The following is a 27,220-nucleotide window of genomic DNA, read 5'->3' on the forward strand; positions in this document are numbered from 1 at the left end:
GGGAGTTGAAGTCCACAAGTCTTAAAGCTATCAAGGTTGGCCACACCGGCTTAGTATGTTGTGCAAACTCCAGTCAATTGTATTTTATTTAATAAATCATGTACCCAAGCCAATGATAACAATACTGGACTAGGCAGATCAGTGGTATTCCAGGCCCAGTCCTATTTAAAGATCTCTTCCCCCACCAGGTGGCCTAATAGTTAATTGCACTTTAGGAGGGATCATTGAAAAGTCTTCTTAACATGCAAGCCCAGGCAAGATTAAAAGAACAGAGCTGTATGCTACGTTCAGGGGAAGAGAGGTTGAGGCAGAGAAACTTAAATTTCTGCCACAGCTCTCAAATGGGCGGATGAGGGGGAAGAGAACACTACATAATCCTTTAAAAAAAAAATCTCAGCTCCATTACCCAGATATATTTGTAGATACACCCAGATTCATCATCAGCTGATGAAGTATGAGGGAAATCAGTCTTTATTAAGGCCACGTCTTTGGCTTTCAGATTTCACGTACATATATATAATACACGTAAAAGGCAATTTCACCACCATGGAATGAATTTCTTTAGACAGACATTGAACTGTGTATAAAGGATGTCAGTTTCATTTCCAACAGTTGGCAACTTTAAGGAAGACACAGTGCTTTCCCGGTTCAAGAGATGTACTTCAGTACCAATATTAGAAGCCTCCATAGCGACTCCTCACACAGAATGACAAGTGGGACAGCCAGAGGAGGATAATTCTGAACTAAGTTTGTGTATTTGCTTTTTCTCAGCATTAGAGACAGACAAGTCCATCCACCTACCTCATGGAATTTTGCCATTATTATCCACACATAGGCTTTGGCACTTCCTGACTCAGCATTTTACTTCATTTTATCGGTAAGTATGTAAACAATGCAAATGAAACAAATGCTCTGCAAAGCCCCCTCAGTTGGTTATATCGCCTGAACAGAGAACTTAAATCATGAGTCAAAAGAAAGAAATACAAAACAAAACACCTGCGTTGGATTTCTGAACAACAGAACTAGCTATCCCAAACGGGCAAGTCACTTAAAAGGTAATTAAGGTAATTATGTCCCCCTAAATCATAGAATGTATGCTTGTCAAAAAAGAACAGAGAGGATCATGTTAGGTCCATATTTGGACCTAACCTTTGCTCCAGGTTGCTGTTATTCCTATATTTCCTCCTCACTGGACGCCAAGAAAAACAACTGCTTCTACTTTAGAAATGAGGCCTTGTATGCTGACGGACTTATGCCTGTCAATCCTGAATATACTTTCCTGGAAGCAAATCTCATTTAAATAAGACCTGAATGCAACCTTGTTTTCAATCAAGCTGCAAAGGCCGATAGAAAAAAGGGTGATGGCTTTGGGCATGAGGTCTGGGGCAACCACTGGGAAGTGTATTGCCTGAGCAGGTACAAAAGTGCTTGAGCTGAAAAATACTCTGGCTTCCCATGCCCAGGACAAAAATCAATCCAAAGGAAACGTTGCCATTGAGAAAACATTACTTCAAGAGTGGGAAACCACTCTTGTCCTGGGAGCTACCCCAGACTATTTGGAGGCTAGGACAATGATCTCTGCAGGAGGATGGGGTTCAGCCTGGATGGGGGACATTTTTGGGCTATTTGGGAGTGTTTAGAAGTTGCAAATTGATGCATTTTGACTCTGGGAATTTGATCGGTCCATCTCTACTACCTTTTGGCAAAACCTATCCCAAAAGGATATTGCTGATATCTCACCAACTTTGCCAGATGTTGCAGGACAAAAAGAGGATCTTCCAAGGCTACAACATAGAGGCCACACATAGCCTACAAATCCCTGATTTACTCACACCTTCTGTTACCAGCATTTAAGGATTATGCTAACCAGAAGTGGATCAAGAGATCTTCACATTTTACAAAAAAAGTTACCACAGGAAGAAAGTGAATTATTTCCATCTTTGTCTCCTTCAAGTGCCTTACATAATACCTGAGAAAATCAAAACACAATGGTATAATTATTCCTTCAGCTTTTGAGGTGCCACAAAAAGATTCCAAACAGGAGCCAAGCCAGCTGGCTCTAATTTAGTCATTGCTTTTGTTGGGTGACCATCCTAAGCATCTTCAATGCCATGTCACCTTGGTCAGCCGGGACCTGAGAACAAAAAAACATCAGTGGTTAGCCAACGGCAGGGGATTTTCCAGAAAGCCACAAGAACAGGAGTAGCCATTTTAAAAAAAAGGGTGCTCCTTAAGTTTTGTAATATTATTCATTTACTGTTTTCATTGTTCAATGAGGCCAGAGAAAAAATAAAATAAAAAAGGAAATAGAATGTCTTGCTCATTCCAGTAAAACTACAAGATATTTTTAGACTCCATTATCTCAAATATAGATAGTTAACCATAGTCCTTTAGGACAGGGGCCCCCAACCCCCAGGCCGTGGCCTACTACCAGGCCTTAGCCTTTTGGAAATGGGGCACAGAAGTGGTGGGCGAACTCGTGTAAGCATCCCATGAGCAGCGGGCAAGCGCATGTGCAAAATCATCCCCTCCCGACGGTCCGCAAAGCTGAAAAGGTTGGGGAACTCTGCCTCAGGATCTTCATCTGAGTGAAGGAACAACTGGGTGAGGGAATGGGCTGCCCCACTCACTCACACTGGCACGTCAGTGTGGTTTATGGAGGGTTTTATTTGTCTTCCCCCAGTAGTTCTCTTCACCCAGCTTTAGAATTGTACCAACCAAAGCCAGCCAAGAGCAAACCTAGATTAATTCCCCAGGCAATGGCCAATCAGTCCATAACACAAATAGCAAGCTGCTCAAACAGCGAGTCCAATAAACGAACATAAAGCACTCCTAGGCAAAACTTAAAGTACATCCACATTAGCTCATGGGTTACAGAAATTCAGAGTCTCAGGAAAAACAAACAAGCACACAGTCACAACACACACACACATTGCTCCCAGCAATGCCTCCCTCTGCCTGCCATGCTAAATAGCTCCTGATCAGCCCATCAAGAGGGGTGAGGCCTGTTGCCAAGCAATCTGGAAAACCTGTTTCTCTCCCCTGTGTGCTCTGAGATCTACCATGATAGGCAGCTTCTCCCCCTCTTCTTCGCTGGCCTGCAAATTATCTCCAGCCGAAGCCTGTTCTGCTGGCAGTTCCTGATGTGCCAGGAATGATCTCCTTCTCCCTCGAGCCAGCCTCTGAGGAAGAGTTGGGGGAGTTATCCAAAGGAGACACCACAGGGAATGGCAAACTAGATGTCTCTGATGGAATGGAGGTGAGAATGTGACCAAGACCGACAAGCTCAGTCAACAGAGCCTCTCCAGATAAGGAGAGGACGAGAGATCGCTCCAGGCAGCCACTCCTCATGAAGGGACTGCAGGACAGGGGTCGACCCACAGGTCGGAGCACTGGGAGATAAGGGAAGCCATCAAGTTATCAACCACCATGGAGTCTTTAAGGACATTGGGTTCATCCATCCTCACTTATTAGCCATTTTTGGATTTATAGTGATTTTAAAGTTAGTAAAGGTCTTCCAAGCAACAAGTCTGGTGAATAAAACTTCATCCCAAAGTAAAGGTAATACTAGCTACTGGCCTAAAAAAATGTGAAGAACATAAATGTAATTCAAGAAAGTTATAAATGAATTAAGAGAACAAGCAAATTTGAAATATTAGGCCTTTTGCTAAGGTTCTTGAAATAACTCAATAAAAAAAATTCTTGTAGAAACATAAATTGTTTAATCTATCTGGAACCAACCAAAATGATTGGTTGAAATTTGAAAATAAGGAAACAAAGAAATCTGAGACTTTATGATTAGGGAAATGGGACCCTAAAGAAGGCTAAAGTTCCAGACAGGAATAGTTTAAAAAAAAAAAATCAATAGGGAGAACCTGGCTTCTATTTTTGAACTGAAAGAAGAGCTGTGAAATTTATAAAGTGACAAAGTTATGATGCTTGAGATACTTCAAAGGATTTTTTTTAAGAACTGTGAGAGAAACATAAAACTAAATTGGCAGAAATAATTTCTGCACCTGCAAATGCATTTTTGAAGACTGTAAGGAAGAAAGACATGGAAGAGACTATAATGGAGGGAATTCTAAACTGTCAGGATGAAGAGGCAAAACAAATCCCAGCTGATGTATAAATGTTTTAAGTAAAAAATTGTTTCTTTAGAAGAGAAAGAAAAATAAGACAGAAATGACAAAGTGAAAACACAAATGATAAGCCAGGAGATGAAAAATGACCTGGAATAATTTTGAGACTGAGAAAAAGATAATTCAATTAAAGATTCAACCCTATGATAGCAACTTGATGAATTGAAGAGCAAGATCGTTAGAAACGAAACAATGGAACATTCAATTGACTTCTTTCATTGGGGTTAAAATAAAAAAACATTTCTATAAAATTCTGGAAACCCTTTATGAACTTTATGGCACCACTTGGTTCGAAATGACAATGATCTTTGGAATTAAGGTAGGATTATGGGAAAACCACTTTCACTTTTTAGCATTGTTAAATTCTTTAATAAAAAGTATTTGAAAAAATAATCTCCATGTGTTATGATCAAATGAAAAAGCCTTGCTTATGGCAATCTTTCTCCTCTCTTTCTTTTTTGCAAAATTTTTATTTTATTGGTAGCCTCTCTCTTTCATGGAAAGGGATGTAAGTATCATCATACCTGCCCTATTCTTTTGTCTTTGGGCTATGCAGAGTTGTTTCTACAAAATGTTTTAATTCTTACAACATACAAAGCAGAAGATGTCCTCTGCTTACTCTGAAGGCATGGAAAGGACTTACCATGTGGCCAGCCTTGAGGATCCAGAAGAAGCTCAGATTACAGTAAGATTTATAAAAAGCAGCCGTCTCTGTGCATTCTGGGCAGGTGTACAAAGGTTGCCACTTCAGTGCATTGAATTCTTTCAGTTTGGGCCATTTTAGCTTCCGGAGCCAAGCTTCTTGCCCTAAACAGAGAACGGTGATCAGTAACTCTACCATAAAAAAATCCTGCAACAAACTGCTCGTTTGAACAGATGATCCCCTACCTACCAGGCTGGAGAGCCATGGTAGCACAGTGGTTAGAATGCAGTATCGCAGATTGACTCTGCTCATTGTCAGATGTTCAATCCTGACCTGCTCGAGGTTGACTCAGCCTTCTGTCCTTCCGAGGTTGGCAAATGAGGACCCAGATTTTGGGGGGGGCAATAATGCTGACATTGTAAACTACTCAGAGAATACTGTAAAGCACTATGGGGCAGTATATAGATCTAAGTACTGTTGCTAGCCGTCAAAATAAAATAAAGCAATAAAAAGTCCTGGAAAGAGCAGGATGCGGATTTGTAAAACAAATAAATAAAAGGGGAAAAAATCTTTCAATGCAAGATGAATCACCTAAGAGAGTTATTAAAAATCTTGGTTGCAATTACCCACAATGACCCACTGTAGAATTAGTAAAGCACTAAAAACATACACATCTTAGCAATGTGTGCATGTATGTGTATAACATATAGCCAGGCACCTGCTGTCATGTTGGCTATCTCAATCATTGTTATCATTCCCCAGGAACTCATCTTTGAAATCATCATGGTTTAACTGGCTGATGCTGATTTACCATTGCCAGACAGACCCTGATGAAGTTATCTTATCCCAATGTCAGGGCTCTGGAATCAATATTGTCACTGAATAGAAAAGAACAGTATAAACATGGAAAATGGTGTGAAGTCACTGGTACACTGCTTTGGATCCCTTGGGAGTAGGGAATGAATACATTTTATACATAAATAAATATGCTTATTTGTATTACTGAAGGATTTAATTTAGCCAAGAAGATCGTCTAATTGTAATCTAAATAAGCATACTGTCTTTGCCCAGTTCTAGGAGATTGAATTACTCCATAACTTAGTCTATGTCTACCGACATTGATGTGAATGCCTTTGATCAAACAGACCTGAAAGCTCCAGTCATTTTTGCTCAAAAGGACCAACACAGCCTTCCATCACAAGAACTTAGACTAAATTCAGCTGAGTGGGCAGATAATACAGGCTTCATTCATACCCATTACTCAGCCTAGATTTGTTTACCTAGATTTGTTGACCATACTACAAGGGCCTGGTTTACATATCTCATTAAAGAAAGAAAAACCCAGCATACTGCTTGCCTAGATTAATGTTATACTGTATGTTAATCATTTAACCTGGGTTAATAAACTGTAATTGAAAAGAAGAAGAATTTATTAGAGTTCAGCATATGCCTGCAAAGACTGATGAAATCTCAAAATGGAGCAAAGTAGAAATGTAGAGGGCTTAGAAAATAAACCCAGCACTTTGACTTCAGCTAAGGAGCATTTCATCATTAAAAGCAAAAAGCAATCCAAATAACTACTCACCTGAAGGAATTCCATTTTAAGATGAATGGGAATGTATAAACTCTACAAGCTTATGCCAGTTACTTCTTATTTATTCGCAAGACAATGCCTTGATCCTATCTCCTAGCAAAATATCCCTCCTATACAAAAGGTTTAGCCTCCGATACCATTTATGTCTCACTGTATTTCTCTCTTCAACACTCTCTTCTAACCCAGCTCATTTCTTTCCACTATTTCTGGGTTCTGTAGTCCCCATTTCCTTCTAGAACTATGCTATCTACCATCCTTCCATCATCCTTCTACCATCATGCCGTTTTTGGCATTTACTTCCAGTTTTCAACAAAAACACACCCATTGAAAACCATTGGTTTGCTTAAGTGAAGATTCATTTAATGAACACCGCAAAGAAAAGACTATAAAATCAGGTCAGTCACATAAGTGACCCATTTTAGGATCTTCACGAGTTACGATCATGGCGGGCGGGCTCCATGATGGTAGTAAGTTGAGGACTATTTGTATACAGTTGCACCTAACAATAATGACCTGCTTTGCTGTCTCCACCAAGCTCATTCCCATGGGGAAAAAACCCTTACCTATTGTAGGAACAATGAGATCTAGCTGCCCATTGTATACAGTTACATTCACATTGGCCTCGAGCAAGCTGTCTACAATATCAATTGCATTTTTCATAAAGTCTTCAGCCATATTCATAAATACACCAGCTGATTGCCCTGCAGAGTGATAAGAAAAGAGTAAGAAGAGGTAAATAACCTTTTGCCAGTTGAAGGTCATATACAGTGTTATTGATAAAGGAAAGGGCCATGTGTGTATGTGTGTGAGAGGAAGGGAGGGAGGGAGGGAGGGAGAGAGAGGGGGGGTGCAAAAAAGACACATTTGCCTCATTGCCAGGATCTGGCATCTCCATTTCTTTCTGCAGCTGTGGGTTGGGATAAAGTATTTTTTTTTCCTTTTCATTTTAATCTGCAAAAAAATATTTTTCATGTATTTCCAGTTTCTAAATTAGAGGAAACTATGATCCACTACTGAATTTTGGAGCCAGCATTAAAAAGTGGGGTCGGGGGAAGGAGCTTGGGGTTTATAACCTGAATCTCAGAGCTACCCAGAAATTCTAACAACTTCATAGTTGCAAATAGAATTTGAAATAGTAATTAACTTCAGTCAGGTTTAGAACCCAATTGGCTTTTAATCTGGGGAATCCCCCCCCCCCATACCTGATTGTGACTGGAAATGAGACAAGTTAACACCATTTTAAAAATATAAGAGGAGCATGCACAGATGTTTTTGGCCAATTCTACAACTATGATTTAATAGTTTTGTATCTGTCTGTACGGTATATCTGTACATGGAATTTCTATTTATTTTGTGCCAGTTTAACAATTGCTGTAGTGTTCTCCAAAGAATTTGGGGAGTTGTCATTTGATGAAAAGATTCTTAACCTAGAGATGAAAAAAATCTTCACATGTACAGAGAACTAGAATTGCAGTTTCCCCTAAAAAATAGGGAGTTATTACTACAAATACATAGTGTAGAATATCCAAACATTCTAAAGCAGAGGTCTCCAGCCTTGGCAGCTTTATGGCTTGTGGACTTCAACTCCCAGAATTCCTCAGTCAGCAAGTTGAAGTCCACAAGTTGTCAGGTTGTCACTCTTGGAGACTCCTGTTCTGAGGGACGATTTTGAATAGCATGCCAGTCTGAGTCATTCTTCCAATCTTCTGTAACACTCCCATCCAGATTCAACTCCCAGAATTTCCCAAATGACATGGCCATTGCTAAGAGTTTTTGATATCTACATGTCTGGTCAGTGCCAGATTCGGAAGGCTGTCTAGATAGTTCCCATGTTAAGAGAAAGGTGATGACTGGTATGTTAGTAATTCTAGAGGGAAACTGATATCCTTATTTCCTAAAAACCTTGCTCCATCATCATCTCTTATTAAATAAATGATATTATTCAGATTTATAGCTTTGCATTGATTTCCTCCAGATGTTCAAGGCAACACAGTTAGCATTCCTGCCTCCATTTTTTCTCGGCAACATTAACTCTGCAATATAAGTCCAGCTGACATCAAACAACCTCCAGGGCTGAGGCCTGACTCAAGAGATCCAAGTTCAACATTTTAACTTCTATTATTGCTGCTGATGTTGCTTTTGTACATGTACATGTAACTGTACAACAGTTCTCTTGATGTAATTTTTATAGGTTAAAGCAGGGGTGTCAAACTGGATTTCTTTGAAGACCGGATTAGCATTGTAGTTCTTGTCTATGGGCCAGCCAGGGTAAGGGGTTGGCGAGTAGGGGGTTTTGGCCGTTATCAGCCTGATTTTTGTCCTGTTTTGGGCCCATTTTTCAGGCCATTTTGGGGTGGCAGATTGCTGTAGGAAGCCATGGAGGGTGAAAACTAGGTGCTGGGGGGCATACACGACCCATTTTAGCCACCCAAGGCACCGCGGGCTGGTCCTTTCATATTTCCAGGCTGGCCCCACGGGCTGGATTTAAGCACCCTGTGGGCCGGATATGATCTGTAGGCCTTGAGTTTGACGCCCCTGGGTTAAAGTGTAAAAAAGTAAAAGTAAAATAACTCTTTTCTAGTTAAATTCATGAGAACCATCACTTTGGAAGTTATTGTAAGCCACTCAGAGTTGTTATCAATGAGATGAGTGGCCCAATAAATAAATAAATACATATCCCCAGTTCCCCTTAAAGACAGCATATCAGATAAGTTACTGAAGATTGATAAAACACATTTTGCCACTGAAGTTCAATCATAACTAATATAATCTAAATATATAGTTTCCTAAGATAAGAGCTTCTTCACCAAGTTCTTAATTCTCCTGTGAAGTATGATATACAAGAAACTATATGAGTATTAGATGGAGTCAGTAGATATTAAATACCTCCCCATTTAACGTAGTCTGGAATTATTTTCAGCTTCTTTCGGATGGGCCCATTCATCAGGTCATTCAGCTTGTCTTTAATTTGATTTTTCACATGACGCTGGAACAATTTTACTGAAGAAAGAAGAGAAAGAAGACTGCGTTTGATGTTTACCTGTATTTTTTATTTTATTTTAAAAAGATGAATTCCCTAATCTTTGCTGCAGAAACTCCAAAATAATTTCTTTCTCTCTTTGTGGGTATTCCATCAGTAGAGATTTTAAACAAGAGACTGAGTACCTTTGTCTAAAATAGTATAGGGTCTCCTGCTTCAGCGGAGGTTGGAGCAGAAGACCTCCAAGGTCACTTCCAATGCTAATATTCTATCTTCTGTGTATTCTCTCTCTCCCTCCCTCCCACCCACCCTCTCCCTCCCCCACCCTCTCTCTCACACACAATCAATTGCAACAACCAAATCATAAATACACAAAATAAAACAAACCAAAAAAAAAATCCTCCTGCCCCTCCCAAGCCCCAATAAGGCAGCAGTTCAATGTGTAATTAAATTAAATTAAAATTAAATTACAGAAATATGGCTCCAGTCATGTCAAGGACCATCAGTTCAAGGGCCTCTGAACAGTAAATCAGTGGCAGCCTACCAAAATGTAATCAGATCCATTCAGAAGTAGGGAACACTAGATTCTGTCTAGCACTCCTTTGTCAAACCCCAAATCTTTTATATACATTATGGCTCTAAATTGCAAACGCTTATCCCATTCATCAAGCAAAAAAATAAAATTGCTGACATGACTTTAATGCCATGCTTTCTACTAAAAAATATCTTTACCCTGATTTTTTTAATGTATTAATTTTGTAATGCTCAGCTGAAGCATTTTGTGTAATTTGGAAGTTGGCAGTCTGTAGTGCTTGGGACTTATATGGAGATCCAATATAACAATAACAAAACAATTGCTTTTTTAGATAATCAGAACCGTAGTCTTTTCATGCAAGATTCCATTGCTGAGTTCCTGAAACTTTCTTTACTTCAGCAACTTCATTTAGAGCACTGGAGCAGGGAATGGGAATTTGAAGGTTGCTACTTCCTATTTGGCTCTGATCTCCATTGCACAGTTGCAATAGGTATATCACGTAACCCACCAGATGCTGGGAAATATATATATATATTGAGAGGGCTAGTGTGTGGTGAGTTCAGACATTATAAACTGGAGTTTCAAATATTTTCTGTGAAAAAGATAACAACTGCTAAACCCATTTTAGCATCTGTAAAGGGGCTACACCAGGGCTCTCCAAACTTGGCAACTTTAAGACTTGTGGACCAATTTTGGAGATCCTGGACTATATTTTGATCTTCTAAAAAACTACTATGTCTTGCTAAAAAGAGGTTTCTGGCATTGCAGAGTTCTCACTCAACTTACAAAATGGGATGGTTTCAGTGGCAGCAGATGAAAGAGCGGTGTCCTTTGTAGAGTCATGGGTTAGAATGTTATAGAAGTTCACACCATTTGTGTTCTAGACAAGAAAAGAAATGACATTAAAAATAGAGATCCTCCAGCAAAAGGCATGATTTGCTCTAAACTTTGAAAAAGACTCCTGAGAATACCTTAGATAGCCAAGAAAAGAAACAAATGGATCTTAGAAGAAATCCATCCAAAGTTTTCAGTCAAGACTCTAGTAACTAGGCTTTACATTAAGTGAAGACCTAGCTCTCTTAGAAGTGTAAAATGCTGGGAAAATGGAAAGGAAAGAAGATAAGAGGTGGATGGACTCAGTTACAGTGATGATCAGTGCACCATGGGGAGACCCTGAAGACCAAGCTGGAGACAAATTGTCAGAAGCAAAATCTGTCTGTCTAGTCCAGGGGTGGGCAAACTTTTTGGCTCGGGGGCCACATTGACTTTTAAAATTTGACAGACGGGCCGGGTCAGCACAAGATTTTTTGGGAATCGCCCCCCCCACCCTTTCCCCCCCTCTTCTCCTCCTTCCCCTCCCCTCGGAGGCCCCCTGAGTCAGGAGTTGCTACCGCTGGCGCAGCTCCGTGTGGCTCCAGTCCTGCGTTGCCTCGGGAAGGGAAAGGCAAAAAGGAAGAGCCGCGGTGGTGCTTTGCAACGGCAGCAGCGGCACCGGAGGCTCAGGCTCAGCGGCTCCTGGTTTTGCCTTTTCCTTCCCAAGGCAACGCGGGACTGGAGCCGCGCGGAGCTGTGCTGGCGGTAGCAACTCCTGACAGCCCCAGCCGGACACCTGAGCGGAGCCCGGGCGGAACTGCCTGTTGCTGCTGCCGGAGTACCGCCGGGTCGCCTCCAAGCAGCCCGCCCGCCTGCCGGGCTTCCCCTCCGCCGCGCAGCTCGGGGCCAGGCACGAGCGCCCGTGAGGAAAGAGGAAGCCGCAAGTTGCTGGGAAGTTGCTCGGGTGCTGGGAGCAGGCTTTTAAAGTGCCGCCCGAGCAGGACTGCCAAGCCGGGAAATGGGGCACCAAGGCAGGGCAAGGCTCCACCAGCAGCGGCCTAGCTTTAGGTGGCTCCAAGCAGCCCGCTGCAAGCAGCCCGCCCGCCTGCCGGGCGGAACCCTTCCCGCTCCTCGGCCGGAAGACGCTCCCGCCTGCAAACTTTGCCTTTGCAAAGTTTAAGCCTGGAAGCCCCGGAAAAAAAGGGGATCGGCGGGACTCACCTTCGGAGAGGTCACACTCGAAGGTGATTTCAATCTCCCAGCCGAGGCCTTTGCAAAGTTCTTCTTTTCTTTCCTACCCCCAGAGCGCTCCGCACTGTTTTGCAGCTTTGGGGGCCACGCGGCGCAGGGCAAAAATCGCCCAGCGATTTTTTTTCAGGGGCGGGCCGGATTGGACAGACCAACGGGCCGGATGTGGCCTGCGGGCCATAGTTTGCCCACCCCTGGTCTAGTCCCTAGAAGCTGCCATCAAGTTGATGGCACACAATCAATTAAATCAATCTCTTTACCTTTTCTATGATATCCTCTGCTTTATCCCAAAGCAGTGTAGCAAACTTAAATGCCCCTGTATTTATTGCATTCAGGATCTTCTTGGCAGCTGTAGTGACTTCCTTCAAGCCTTGATCATCTAGGAAAGACTGCAGTACAAGGAGTGGGATGGGGATGCAGCAGTAAGGGGAAAAAAAGAAATCCGGAACCAACGTTGCATAAAATGCCTCAAGTACTTTCAAAGTAATATAAGCTGGGCAGTAAACCGCCCCAATGTCAATGTGTATTTTAACAAGATATTATTTGCAATGGCTTCGAAGAAAATGTAGAGGCTACCTGGAACGATATATTAGAAGACTAATAAAATGGTTTTATTAATCTGAACAAAGTCAACAAACACAAACTATTGAAAGTCCTTGGTAAAGAGAATTGTCATGCTCTAAAGGGTTTGTATTTACCACCGATGCTTTATATAGTTTCTTTTTAAGTGGGTTTTACCTTATGGCCTGTTTGCAGGGTAGATAAATCTCAGGACACTTGAGACTCTGCTACTGAAGCCAAGTTTAATGCCAAAGCCATTAGGTGGTTTCTTCAGGATCAAAAACAGCTAAAGACAGCTGGAGGAGCTGTACAGAAAGTGGGGCACTGGAGAATATGTGCTTGCATGCATGAACACATAAGTAGATCCCAAGTATGCACTGAAAGCAGATGTAGCTTTTGAGGTCCAAGAGTTTACTTCCTTCTAGCCTCTGTTTCTAAGCAATCAATGTTGATCATAACATTCTATAAACCTGCTGACTTCAATCCCATCTTTGGAGTTCTCCAGAAGCACAGCATGCAGGCTTTGCCTCTAGGAACTGGAATAGAGGGACATTTCTGGTCTGATCCAACATGACAAATCTCATGAAGTCAAAAATCAGAGAAGAACAAAAAAAAAAGGAAAGCATTTAGCACGTGCTTCAAGCTAAACTCCCAGGCTTGAGTTGACTGTTTATTGGCAGCAAAACAGATCCATTAGATGTTGCATGGCTAAGGATTAAATTGTGCTTTAACAACAATCTTGCATGAATTTTGATATAAAGGTAATTATCATATCTGCATAATAACGTTTATTACCCTATTTATTAAAGTAGAATAGTTCAAGTTATTTTTCTTTTTCTCTTTCTCCCCTTCTTTTATTAGTTTTATGTTTTGTACAAACTGTGTTGCAACTTTGAGTTTTTCTACCATGTTTCTCATAAAATAAGGCCGGGTCTTTTTTTTTTTTTTAGCCCCGGAAAAACAGCTAAGACGTCTTTTCGGGAATGACTTAATTTCCTCCCCACACACACCCCAACCTAGAGCGCCCCCTGAGCACTCACCTCTCCATGAGGTTGCGTCTATCGGCCGATGGAAGCTCCCCAAAGGCAGAGTCACCAGCCGCTTCTATCGGCTGGTAGAAACAGCCTCATGGAGAGGTGAGTGAGCATGGGGTGCTCTAGGTGGGGGTGTGCGTGGGGGAGGAAATCTATCGGCCGGTAGAAGCGGCCTCGGGCGAGCACCCACACACACTCCCTCGCCACGAGCCTTTTCTATCGGCCGATAGCTCCCAAAGGCAGAGTCACCAGCCGCTCTATCGGACAGTAGAGCGGCTCAGGCAGCGCCACGCACACCCTCGCCACGAGCCTTTCTATCGGCCGATGGAAGCTCCCAAAGGCAGAGTCACCAGCCGCTTCTATCGGACGGTAGAAGCGGCCTCAGGGTGAGCGCCCCACGCACACTCTCCTCGCCACGAAGTCGCTTCTACCGGCTGATAGAAGTGGCTGGTGACTCTACCTTTGGGGAGCTTCCATCGGCAGATAGAAACGGCTTTGTGGCGAGGGGAGTGTGCATGGGGTGCTCTTGTCAGGAGCGCTCCGTGGGCAGCCACGCCTCGCCCCGAAGTAGCTGGTGACTCTGCCTTCGGGGAGCTTCCATCGGCCGATAGAAACAGCTTCGTGGAAAGGGGAGTGCATGTGGGCGCTCACCCCAAGGCCGCTTCTACCAGCCGATAGAAGCAGCTGGTGACTCTGCCTTTGGGGAGCTTCCATCGGCCAACAGAAATGGCTTTGTGGGGAGGGGAGGGGAGTGTGCATGGGGCGCTCGCCCCGAGGCTGCTTCTACCAGCCGATAGAAGCGGCTGGCCTTTGGGGAGCTTCCATCGGCTGATAGAAACGGCTTCGAGGCGAGGGGAGTGTGCATGGTCGCTCGCCCCGAGGCCGCTTCTACCGGCTGATAGAAGCAGCTGGTGACTCTGCCTTTGGGGGCTTCTATCAGACAATGTTCTATCAGTAGTAGATTGGGGTATTCTAGCCTAGGCTACCTGCAGGGCGCTCCTAAATTCAAGTTTTCTCCCCCTCCATTTCTTTTCACCTCGTGTAGTTTTAACGAATGATGTGAGAAATGGTGGGGAAACACATGGATTAAATAGGCCTAAATTTTGGGGGTGGGGCTTAATTTCACCTCATGCCTAGAAATCATGCTGGGCCTTCCTATTGGTGGAGGCCATATTGTTGGAGAAACACGGTATTCTTCCTTGTAGTTGTAAAAACATTAATAATTTTTTTAAAGATATGGAATATATACTTACAGTGCTATACAGGTAAGGCCCCCAAGCAAGCACAGAATCTAAAAGAAACAAACATTGATTGGCTTTTTAAAAAATAAAACAGAATAGTGGGCATAAACTTTAGTATCTTTCCCATATTTCTCTGTTTAAAGCAGGCAGTAACTTTTTAAGTTCCTGAGCATTTTCTGCATCAAGACAAAATAAGAACAGAAATAAAATCAATCCTAGCTATTTTAAAATTGGCAGCTTTTCAAAAAGAGGAGAAGGAAGAGGAGGCAGCAGTATAAATGCACAGAAATAACTCCTAGTTTTTAAAGTGGAGCCTCACAAAATCTCTAAATCAATGGCAATCTAATTTAGCACCAAACTGTTTATTATTTATTCCAAGGTATCAAAATCTGGTGCTTTCCAGAAGCATTGATACAAGATTTCCATCATCCCCACATTGCAGTGATAGCCATGCTGGCTGGGTGCTGAAAGCCTGTACTCTAACTAATGTATCTTGATGCTATCAGGCTGAGGAAAATGACATTAAACTATTCACATTTTTAAAAAGATCTTATTCATGTTGCTATTCTGAAGAACAGCCAAGATTTTGAGGGGGGAGTAAACCCCCTGGACTATTTCCAAATCACATGGGAAGCCCAACCCAGATTCTTACTGACAACTGCCATTGTGTATCTAGTAACAACATTCTTTTTACAGTAATCAGGAACATGTGTTGGCTCTCCTATTCGAACATGCAATACCTTTTTTCCTTTAAGATAAAAAGTGCCCAGTTTAATCATACTTAAAATAACCAACCAGAAAGCCATATATAATTAAATATATAATTCTCAGTGGCTGGAATATTAAACTTCCAATAGAAGAGAATATCTATAGCTCAGGGTTGAACTGCAGAGTCCATGGTGTTCTCTGAACTTAGTTGTTTGCTTGCAGACATTTCAGTACTTAACTAGGTAATATCATCAGTATTATTTAGTTATGTAATAAAACATCTGCAAGCAAACAACTAAACTCAGAGAGCATCAAGTCCACCATTGTAAACTTCCTCAGATTCCAAAAACTATCTGACAGAAAAGCAGAACAGAATAATTTCAATATACAGATAAAATGGAGGGAAGAGATTTTAATCCTGAGGCACCTGAAGTCAAGCTGGGATAAAACCAAGCCTCCACAATTTCACTTGAACCTGGTTGCTGGTACTGAATATCAAATTGTCTTTATTTTTTCTTCAGATTTTGCCAAAAAAAGGCAAGAAATACATTGGAAGATGCACAACAGCACAGATGTACTTAGTTCCACATGAATGTACCTAGAGGAGAAATCCATGAATCACCAAGGGCTACTCCACGAAAATTGCACTTGATTGTTCCAGCTTGAATAGCCTTAAAAAAATAGAATTAAGGTTTAATTAAAACCTAATTATTCTGAGGTAAATGTATCATATACTTTCAAGCACCTTCCCTTAAGGGCAGGAAGAAAGCAAACAAGAACTGCAAGTTATTAACTTAGGTCGATTTCTTAGCCGATTCTATAGCTAAGGAAAGTGCTTTTTTTGGCTGAAAGCAATAAAATCTCTAGCAATATCTTACACATGTGGGCCTATGTGTGTGTCAAGATCAGAAAGATGGTGGATGAAGCGTAAGACTCGCCCCTCTGAAACCTTGTACAATGACGAATGCGCAAAAGGGGCAGGGTTTGCCTTGTGATGGACTACTCACCATCTTGTCTATTTTAACACACCTCTGTGGACTCTGCTGCCTATGCACAGTTTATTTTAGCTCAGCGATAACATCTTTTGCCTCCATTGTTCTAGTTATCAAATCCATGCCAGGAATCAAGTCTAGAAGAGACAATTATCTGGAGAGCTTGGTCCTCCCAAGATATACAGATAAATATACTTGATATTATGTAATTTGTACATTACATTTTCCTTCCTTCCTTCCTTCCTTCCCTCCCTTTGTCCCTCCTTCCCTCCCACCTCAACTTTCTTCACATTTTTTGATAATAGTTAGAGAAAAGTAAGAGTAGCTGCTCAATCCCTTGCTAACCCATGGCTCCTACTGCCGGTGTGCACTTACACAACTGATTGCAGCAGGGATGTACAATATCTTTTGGCCTTAGGACCGCACCTGGTGCCTGAGTCACATGCAAGATCTACATATCTACATGAGAGGGAGGAAAGGGCAAAGAACTAGATAGAATTGGGTCAAAAAGCAAGATTTAATTGAATTTAAATTGTATCATTAACATTAAAATAAACTGTTCAACAGCTGTGATTATTCTCTAGATATCAGATACAACAATAAGTTGTCTGTAGACAGTTTTGGAGATGCCACTGGAGGGGGAATAACCAAGGCTTTCTCGGGGTTCCTGTGGCCAACTGAGTGGAAATTCCAAATTCAGATGACTGGGTGAAAAACATATTGGGACGTGGGAGAAGGACTGGAAGAACCTGGGGGTGGGGTAAAAGAGAGATTAGACTCGAATCCCTACGTGGCCACAAGCTGACCACATCCAATATACGCTAAGTTCCATTGACTCTCATATAAATCTAAGCAGGTGCTGTTAGTTGAGAAAATTCTGGTGCATAGTCTATAGCAGTGGTTCTCAACCTGTGATCCACAGATCACTGTGGGGCCGCAATGTTGTCACAGGCTTGAAGAAATATTGTGATTTAAATCTTGAGTTAAGTCTTGGTGGTCCATGGCCATGGTCCATGACCACAAAAGGTATATAAAGCGGGTCTATGGAGAAGAAAAGGTTGAGAACCACTAGGCTAGGCTATAGCAATAAATCAGTTAACTGAACCACTTGTAGACCTGATCTTTCACACCTGACATGGGAACACATATATATTTCACCTCAGAGGTAACAGCACCTAGCCAGTTTTGACTGATCTGAAAAAAACAAAGGCAGTCAAATTTAGTTAACCCTGGGAAAGGAGAGCATCAGAAAGCCCAGGGTCATAGAGTAGTCTGAGAGGTGAGGAATCTATCCCAGAAGCAGTAGCAAAACACTTTCATCTTAACACTTAATCAAGAATCAACCTTGATTCGAGGAGGATTTTATATGCCTCATTTATTAAGAGAGATTTAAGAGAGATTCTTCTTCCCTCCGGATCTTGCAGAAGAAATCCAAGTTACCTTGATGAGAATACCATATTCTCTGACAGGGAAAAATCAACTTTACCTTATGAACTTCCAGAGCAATGGCAGCTGCCATTTTTCCTCCATAAGATTCAGAAAAGATGTAGAAGGGGATTGTCTGAAAGGAAAAAATGCATTAAAAAAAAAGATATTGAGCGACTGAACCCTTTATACACCTTCCACAAAAATAAAAGAATTACTCAATACATCAATAAACCTTCACTCTTTTCTTTTTCCTGCTTGATGCCCATAAACACCAAAGGGAAATCTTTTCTCAGAAGAGCAAGACAAAATGGTCTCCATCTGCAGCTATCCAGCCAAGTAAAAGACACCCCCTTGGATTTCTGTCCTGTCCCATTCCACAGACATGGGATTCATTACATTGCAAAGCAGATTATGGTAGCCCGCAACTTCCGAATGTAATTGAGCCCAGAATTACAGTTGCACCATGCCAAGCACTGTGCCAAGCAGGTCACATGACCAGACTCAATGTTATGTTTTTCACTCCAATTGCCAGAGTCACTAAGCAAAGCCTGGTTTCTGGCAAAAAGCACTGTAAATCACATAAATGCTGTTTGCCGAGTGCCCAAAATGCAATTATGTGACCACTGGGAGTGGGGGAAGCAGTTGTCAGAACTTTGAATGATGGTCATAAGTATAGGTACCTTTTGGGGGGGGGGGGGTTGTAATGCTAAGCACCTGTCATAATTCGAGAATTACCTATATACCAAATGAAGTCATTTACACAGTAACTAGGACATTTCATTCCAAAAATTAAAAAAAAATATTTCTCCTGAAGTTAGAGAATCCACTCCATTTTAATGACAGGGCAACCCAATGAATATACAGGGATCCTTCATATCTCCCTTTGAGCATAATAAAAACCTACTTCCCAGGACTGATCCTATGCCCGAAGTCTTTCTGGCTGAAATTAGGCCTTGTGTGTCACACCAGAACACACAGAGAGACTGAAATTAGGCCTAGGGTTATAAATCATTCCATTAAAGGGCTAATTTTCAGGAGGGAGCAATCTCTACACTGCAGGAATGAGGAACCTTTGAATACACCATCATTTGTCCCATGTTCTGAGATAACTTTGAAGTGGGGAAGGGGGAGCTTAAATCTAGCCTTCAGGCAATTCCTGCTATGTCAGCACTCTCAACAGGCCTTGCCCTCTAGCACAAACTGTTCGGGGTAACAGTCTACAGGAGCCTTTGCAAGCATAACTATTAGTGGACTGGCTTTGACATGAACAAGGATGCCAATTGTTCAAGATGCTAATTTGCAAGGAAGTCAGCACATGTGCAATTTTAAGCAAATTTAAGCAAGGTTTCCTTCTGTAAACATCCATCCCCAAAGCCATTTGATAAATGTCAGCAGAGCTTAAAGAAAAGGCTTGTGTGATGAGTACTTCCGTTCTGCAATGCCTGAATAGGGTTAATGTGTAGTTTAGGGATTTCATACAGTGGTAGTGGACAGTAAGACATTCCATGGGCTGTTCCGGCTGTACTTGCCTGGAATTCCGCCTTTGATTTAAAGAACTCTCGGAGAACCACCATCATATCCGAAGCGACCATGCTGAGATCAGTGGCGTAGGCAAGGGTGTCATTAACATAACTGTATCCGGTGCCAACAGGATTGTCAACAAAGAGAAGACTTGCTGCCTGCAGCTACACCACCCAAAGAAAACACTGACATCAGCAACACACACAGAGGGAGGGCAGCATACTTAAAAGGGATGACAAAGAAGGAAAGACTCTTTCAAAGATTCCCGCAAAGGCACATGAGAGCTTATTTTGCATTGAAAGGATAATGCACTACTCATTATCGCTATATTTTCAGCCTAGAGGCATTTATTAAATATGTCTTAGCATTAGCTATTCTCATTCATAGGCAACCTCAGCCATAGAAGTCTCTTACTTTCAGTTGTTAATACTTGCAACAGAGTCAAACCTTCCACAGTTTGTGGTTCAAAGCTTTTCCCCAATTTTAAGTTTATTCTTTTAAAAATTTTAATTTTCCTTATATGTCTGTCTGTGTGTTTATGTGTATGTTGTTGTGCACATGTGCATATATATGCTTGTAAGCTATCTTTTTAATATACATGTTTTTGTTTTTGGCTTTCAGGATAGTGGAAGAGCAGTCTTATGACTACTGGTAAAATTCATTTCTTTAAATATGAATCCTAAAGTCTTACTTGGTTTGTTTAACACAAGGACAATATAGAAAAATAGAGCAAATAAAGATTTCCTGCCATGAAGACAAATAATCTATTAGGCTGCTGGATGAGGTGTAGGAGTAAAATCTCTTTAAATAACTGATAGCTTCAGAAGCATACGGTATATGGGCTCCTAGAGGAAAATGAGCAAGAAAGATCTCAAAGTCTGCATCTCAAACAAAAACCAACATATTGCAAAAAGCATCCTTTTTTAAACATAGCCTGCCAGAGCATGCCCAATTTTCCCACTATAACTTAACACAGTTACCCAAGTTGTCTTTCTTGGTTTTAGATCAGAATCTAAGGGACCAATCTCTTCAAAATTTCCATATCCGCAACCTGAAGCTCCTGGGCCTCCCTATGGAAACACAGAGATGAGAAATGGAGAGGAAAATCATCAACCATTTTTCTTGCTATCTTTTTTTTTCATTTATCTCTCAAGAAAAGGAGGTGTGATGAACAGAATGGTTTCATTCCAAGGCTGTTAATGCAAATCTACAAATAGAATCATGTAGAACTTTTTCTTAGAAACGGCTTCCGAGTGCTATGTTAGTCCACGTGGGAAAGAAAATGCAGGCCTTTCCAAGAGATGCTCAGCAGGCAGAATTTCTGAATTTTCCCAGCTAAACTTAATTCCTGTTTGTTACAGGTAGTCCTTGACTTACGACCACAATTGAGTCCAAAATCTCTGTTGCTAAGCAAGACAGCTGTTAAATGAGTTTGCCCCATTTTACGACCTCTCTTGCCACGGTTCTTATGTGAATCACTACCGTTGTTGTTAGTAACACGGTTGTTAAGTGAATCTGGTTTCCCCATTGACTTTGCTGGTCATAAGGTCCCCAAAAATGATCAAATGACCCCGGGACACTGCAACTGTCATAAATGCAAGCCAATTACCAAACTCTGATCATGTGAACATGGGGATGCTGCAGCAGTTATAAGTGTAAAAAACAGTCATAAATATCTTTTTTCAGTGCTGCTGTAATTTTAAACGATCACTAAATGAATGGTTGTAAGTTGAGAGTTACCTGTATAGGCATAGGAATGCCACAATGAAATTCTATAGCTCATTTATGTTATGCCATAATTTAATTTTTGCCCTTGCAATTTGCATTACTGTTCCCGTGCCTTCCAAGCAACTTACAAATCCAAACAATTTACACTACAGCTTCGTGTGGGGCATCAGAAATAACATTTCTGATTTTTCAACTGCTTTTAATAACTTGATTTAGAATAATTAAGGCAATGAGGTATAATTAATATACAATGAGAGCTAGTTTGGTGTAGTGGTCGAGGCATTAGCTAAAACCCCCGAAACTGACAATTCTAGTTCCACCCTAGGCATGAGGCTACCTGAGTTATCTTGGGACAGCCCCATCTTCTCAGTCCTAGGAATTAAGCAAGGGAAAACCGCCTCTGAAATCTTACCAAAAAACTGCAGGACATTTCCAGTCACCAGGAATTAACAATGACTCAATCCCTCCAATCCCACCCGCCAAATGCAATCAGTTTATGTTATAGGGCTGAATCTCCATTTAAACTTTATTCTTCTCCTCTGAAGGATTCGTTCAGAGTTTTAGAAACCTTCTATTACAAGGTATTACAGGATTCTGATGCTATTGTCCTTCCATTACAGCTCACACCAAAGCCTTACCCCCAACTTACCTGCAGCCATAAGATAAGAGGAAGTTGTGTGAAATTCTGAGTGGGACTGTCTGCATAGTATAACCACCAGAACATGCTTGCATTGCTTCTGACAGGAACATACCCCCACGCCTGTTTCGCTTCTTTAGGTTCCTTTATTGAAAAAGCTAAAAGGGGAGGGGGGAAAATAAGCAATTACTATGCTTTACAAAGCTAAGACACAAGAGGACTTGGCATTCTTCTATCATTCTGAGAATTTCAGGAGAAGAATCTCTTCCTTCCAGACTAGGAGTCTTCAGCCTTGGCAACTTTATGACTTGTGGAATTCTGGAGATTGAAGTCCACAAGTCTTAAAATTGCCAAGGTTGGAGATCCCTGTTCTACACTACCACATCAAATCTGTAATTACTCCACACTTCCATGTACAATTGGCCTTGTACAATATGTGGTTCTTTCAAAGAACAGAGATAGTAGAGATAGCAATGCTACTTTCGGTGCCAGAAATACCCTTGGTTTTACAGGGTACTACACAAACGTAATCGTCAAGGCCCAGATTAGATTTTGAGCACCAAGTGTTCCATCAACAATGACAATGGAAGAGTGAGGTAGTCTATGAATCTTTTCTGCTCAGTAGACGGCCCTGAGGTCACATTTACCCCAGAGCTATGATGAATCAGAGAGTAAGATCTACCTATCAAAATGTCTCATAATATGACTCAGAAACATTAACAAGATTTTTTGGGGGGGTCACTATCAAGGAGTCTGCAGATCATCTGCCATCCGAATATACTCTACTTTCGAGATAAGCTCTGCCCACTTCAACAGGACAAACTGTCGGTATCTGTGCATTAAGCTCATTCCTTTTTGGGGGGTGTGTATGAATACAGATTGTAATCTACCTTGGTCTACTTATACAACAAAACAGATACTGTCAGTTCGGAGACCAAACAGATGGCAACATTTTAGGACTGTGGAAAACCACCACAGTTTATTTGAAAACAACCTGTTCAGCTTCCTTCCTACATTCCATCTTTCTTTTGTCCCTTTTCCTGGATGTTTCCAAATGAAGCTCAGCACATGAAGCTCATGGGCATGCTTGGAAATAAAAAAAAAAACAGACATGCTAGCCTTATCTAAAAAGTATTTTTTTTTTAAGAAAAGAAGAGCAGGTAGGAATATTGGACAGTGCCAATTGTCCAATCCCATGGGATGATACCAGAAAGTGCCTTTTCCCCTTTCTTAAGCCCTAGCACTTTTTCTCCAATCCCACAGACCCCCCCTGGAATCAAAGAACTGGCAGTAGAAAACCCACCACCTCACTCCAGTGGGTGCAATTTCGTTGAAGCTCTTCAGTAGACAGGATTCAACCTTGCAAGACATTCCAAGGTCCACAGGTTAAGAAACAGGACTGTGCAGTACAACCAAATCCAGTGCCAAGTAGATTGCCAAGATAGCCTCCTACCTCTTTTTCTCGTCTTCCATCAAGAGGACACATTCCTACAGCAGCTTACATCATATCAGTCCTACTGACTCCAATGCAATTGCTTATCCATAGGTGTAGACTTCATGCAAAATACTGCCACCTTCTTTTCCCACAGTAGCTATTAACAGTACTTGTTTAAAGGCAGTGTCAAAATAGAGTTTAGATCATAGACTACTTTAACTAACAACTGTAACCTCTCTCTGCAGTGCAAATGGCTACTCCTAATTACACTGATGCTTGATAGACAACTCATTATTAAAAGCAGGGGAGAGGAGAGAAATAAAATAAAATGAAGTACCATGATTCTCAGAGTGCCATAGGCACAATCTCACATAGAGTTGGTGGTTAAAAGTCAACTGCTCAGTAGGATTTACTTCCATAATAAGCAGCTGTGAGTGTAAATCACATTATTATCTCTGCCTCAAAGACAATGTTCTGCAAACACAGAGAACTTCCAAGAACAAGGGTTAGTATCCTTTATTAGGGCTTCCCAATCCCTCACCGTGGCCCACTACCAGGCCATGGCCTATTCACAACTGGGCAGCGGGCTGGTACACACGTGCACTGCACACACATGATGTACACATGCGCACCAGTCCACTGCTAATATGGTCCGGTTCCCCTCCACCCCACCTGTGCCGCCAAGCTGCAAAGATTGTGGACTGCTGTCCTATAGTGATTTACCTACAAGTAAATCCCATTCAAATCAGTGGGACTCACCAGAATAGACTTTTATAGGACTGCATTCCTCTCCTCTTTAGTGTTCAAATTTAATAGCTCAGGGTTAGGTAGAAAGGATTTCTACAAGTTTAACACTATTGATCTGAATAGACTGGCATTATGAAATATTTAACCTGTTTTTTAAAAAGAACCATACATGCAGGCCTATTACATATCATCTGGAAAAATCCAGATCACTTGATAGGAGCAAATTAGACTGTTCTATAGCTCCCCGATTACATGTAGTGGTCATCTAGATTTTTTTTTTTGCCCTGATATGATAGCCTTAACATCTGGCTCTCTTCCTTATTGCCACCCGATTGAAAAGTAGAATAATCCCACAAACAGTTGCTCTGAAATAGCATCCATAGTGAGATGGGCATATACATTTAATAAATAAATATTTTCTGCTTTACTGGGGTTTGCTCTCATACCATGTTGATGAAGCATGGAGAGATTTGGTTACAACTAAAGACTCCCAATTCCAGATGTACCCTCAGTCATGGAAACTCAATAAGGAATTTGGGTAGGTTACTATTCCTCTATCATTATTTCATTTTTTCCCCTTTGTCTATGAAAATGCCTGCTGCACCATATATAGGTAATCCCCGACTTACGATCACAATTGAGCCCAGAATTTCTGTTGCTGTGAAACATTCGTTAAGTGAGTTTTGCCTCATTTTATAACCTTTCTTGCCACATTTATTAAGTAAATCGGGCTTCCGCATTGACTTTGGGTGTCAGGTCGCAAAAGGTGGTCACATGACCATCCATCATAAATATGAATCAGTTGCCAAGTGTCTGAATTTAATTACATGACCATGGAGATGCTGCAATGGTTATAAGTATGAAAAAAAGTCATAAGTCACTTTTTCAGTGCCAATGTAACTTTCAACAGTCACTAAATGAATTGTAAGTAGAGGACTACCTATATATACTTTGTCTCTGAAGAAATATTTCCACCTTTGGGAGCATAAGTTGTACAATTTAAATTTAAGTTATATAGTAGTTCTTCCTCAAGTGTCTAGTTTTAAAATGTTAGCTTTAAAAAAGGAGTGACTGCTTACATGGGATGTTTCCTTTAAGGCAAATTTAAAAACTTGTTTTAAATAACTACCAATTAAAGGAGTAAATATTTTACACTCGCTTTCCAAGCAAGCCTGCTTGGCTGAATACCGGGAATCAAAGTGTTTTCCTCACAGTTGCTCATATCTTCTAGCTCTGTGCCAGGCCGTCACTAGAGATCAGAGAAGTATGTGGATGACAAACACAAATCAAATACAAAAAGAAAAAAAAAGAACAAGGAAGGAAGGAAGGAGTGCCTAAAGCAGGGGTCCCTAAACTTGTACTGCTTGCATCTGCAGATTGCAGCAGCAATCTGCAGATGTACTGCAGTTTACTGTAGAAGACTAAAACCCCACAAAAAAAATTCCCCAAAAGGACACGAGAAATTCCCCCCCCCACCTCCACACAAATTAGATCACACTGGCTGAAGCTGCTGGGAGTTGCAGTTCACCAACAACCCAAAATGGGGGCTGACTCTAAAAAGAGGATCTAAGAGATTTCCGCAGAGATTTCAGCCCATGATTACTCATTCAGATTCTGCCACTTTCATAATATTCTTCCACGGAAGGAGGCTTGCATAGCTGGCAGGACGAGAAAGCTCAGCAGCACAAGGCAAGCTTTTAAAATCTCAACAGAAATACAAACAACAAATACAATCATTTTACGCTCGGGTTAGTAGCTTCGAGATGCGGTCAGTTTTAAATTCAGCACCACGAAAGGAGTACCGTTCTCCGATCGTGTTTCACCTTCCGTAAACTTGTGTGTGGGCTTGTGAGCTGTTACTAACCAGACACGATTGGGGGGCGGTGGGGGGAGAAGAAGTCGTCGCCTTCTTTCCAAGCTTACCCGAACTTAGAGTCTCCAGCGACAATATTAGAATAATACTTTCCGTCAGCAACATCTTGACAATCTTCAGAGCAACAACCGTAAGGCTCGAACTCCCCGCCAGCCGCTTCTGAAGAAGGGGTAGTGGCGAGCCGAGTTTAAAAGCGAGCCTACAGATCCTCAAAACCCGACCCAACTCGGGAACCGCGGATGTTTTTCCTTTCCTCAAAGCTTCCCACACGTGATCTCTTTGGTCCTGCCCGACCTTTGCGCGCTTCGAATTGGACCAGCCGCGTCCGACCAGCTTTCACCGCGCGACGAGAGCGCGTGATTCAAAACGCGGTCTCTCGATTCTGGCTCTGTCCCGGCGGGGCGGATTTCGCCTCTGCGGTTCTTTTGCTCCGTTCTGGAAGAACCGCCAAGTCCCTCTAACTCCGGTTCCCTCTGGTTCGTTTCTTGGCCCAGGTTTGGCTGCCAGGGGGATTAGACTAGTGGGGAAAAAAATGAATTTAAAGTATTTTAGTATTTACAAGATACAGGTATAAGAATAAATATACTTTTGAATACATGAGATAGATACTTATAAGAAAAATAAAAAAACAATAGGACAGGGACGGTAGGCACGATTGGGGCGCTTATGCACGCCCCCTACAGGCCTCTTAGGGGTCAATAGTAGACAGTCTAAGGTTAAAGTTTTTGGGGTTTGGGGAAGAAACCACAAAGTTTAAGTAGTTTAAGCCTGTATGTTGTAACCTGTAATCTGGTTGGACTTTGCTTCCATCCAATGTGTTTCTTGCTGGCAACTGTAACCAGTATGGACCTCTGGCTGAATTCCCCCACCCCATGCCCTTGCCTACCTTACGGAACAGTCTTCCCCTACATAGTCACACACACACACACACACACACACCTATCTTATGAAACATTCTTCCTACACACACACACACACACACCTCCTATTCCTGGGGTGAGATCAGCTCCACTCCTACTTATTTTCTGGAAGTCACTCAAAACCTATGTCACCAGGCCTGGGAATCTCAGGGGGCCTGTGAAATCTTGAGGTGCTCCCTTGATCTTGAGTGTTTTGTGCTTTTAAAACTTTAGTTTGATTACTTTTGACATATTTATTGTGTTCAGATCTTTTTCTGTACAGTCCTGAATCACTTCTTGTGAAATGGGTGGCCATAGAAATTGGATGGATGGGTGGATAGACGGACAGAAGACGGACAAGATGGATGTAATTTCCTTTTTTTTTCATTTACTTGTATATGCAAACCTAGCAATAGGGTTAAATAAACCACAAGCAATACGGAAAGTTGTCTGATTTGGGAACT

At 41.7% G+C, this 27,220-nt stretch overlaps 1 protein-coding gene across 1 annotated transcript; it reads right to left on the bottom strand.

Annotated features, from left to right (window-relative positions):
- Positions 1-453: 453 nt before the first annotated feature.
- SCPEP1 (serine carboxypeptidase 1) lies at positions 454-26,241 on the bottom strand. Its single transcript, XM_026680790.2, has 13 exons — positions 25,908-26,241; positions 21,815-21,960; positions 20,418-20,507; positions 19,446-19,601; positions 17,975-18,049; positions 16,095-16,167; positions 14,801-14,838; positions 12,213-12,341; positions 10,678-10,771; positions 9,263-9,376; positions 6,940-7,077; positions 4,783-4,946; positions 454-2,134 (listed from the first exon to the last, which is right to left on the bottom strand). Exons 1-13 carry the CDS (start codon positions 25,960-25,962, stop codon positions 2,069-2,071), a joined length of 1,338 nt encoding a protein of 445 aa, XP_026536575.2. The 5' UTR covers positions 25,963-26,241; the 3' UTR covers positions 454-2,068.
- Between the last annotated feature and the right edge of the window lie 979 nt (positions 26,242-27,220).

Source organism: Notechis scutatus, chromosome 2, assembly GCF_049901735.1.
Source record: "Notechis scutatus isolate UNSWTSFEM ecotype Mainland chromosome 2, rNotScu1.2, whole genome shotgun sequence".
In the NCBI taxonomy this organism is placed as follows: domain Eukaryota; kingdom Metazoa; phylum Chordata; class Lepidosauria; order Squamata; family Elapidae; genus Notechis; species Notechis scutatus.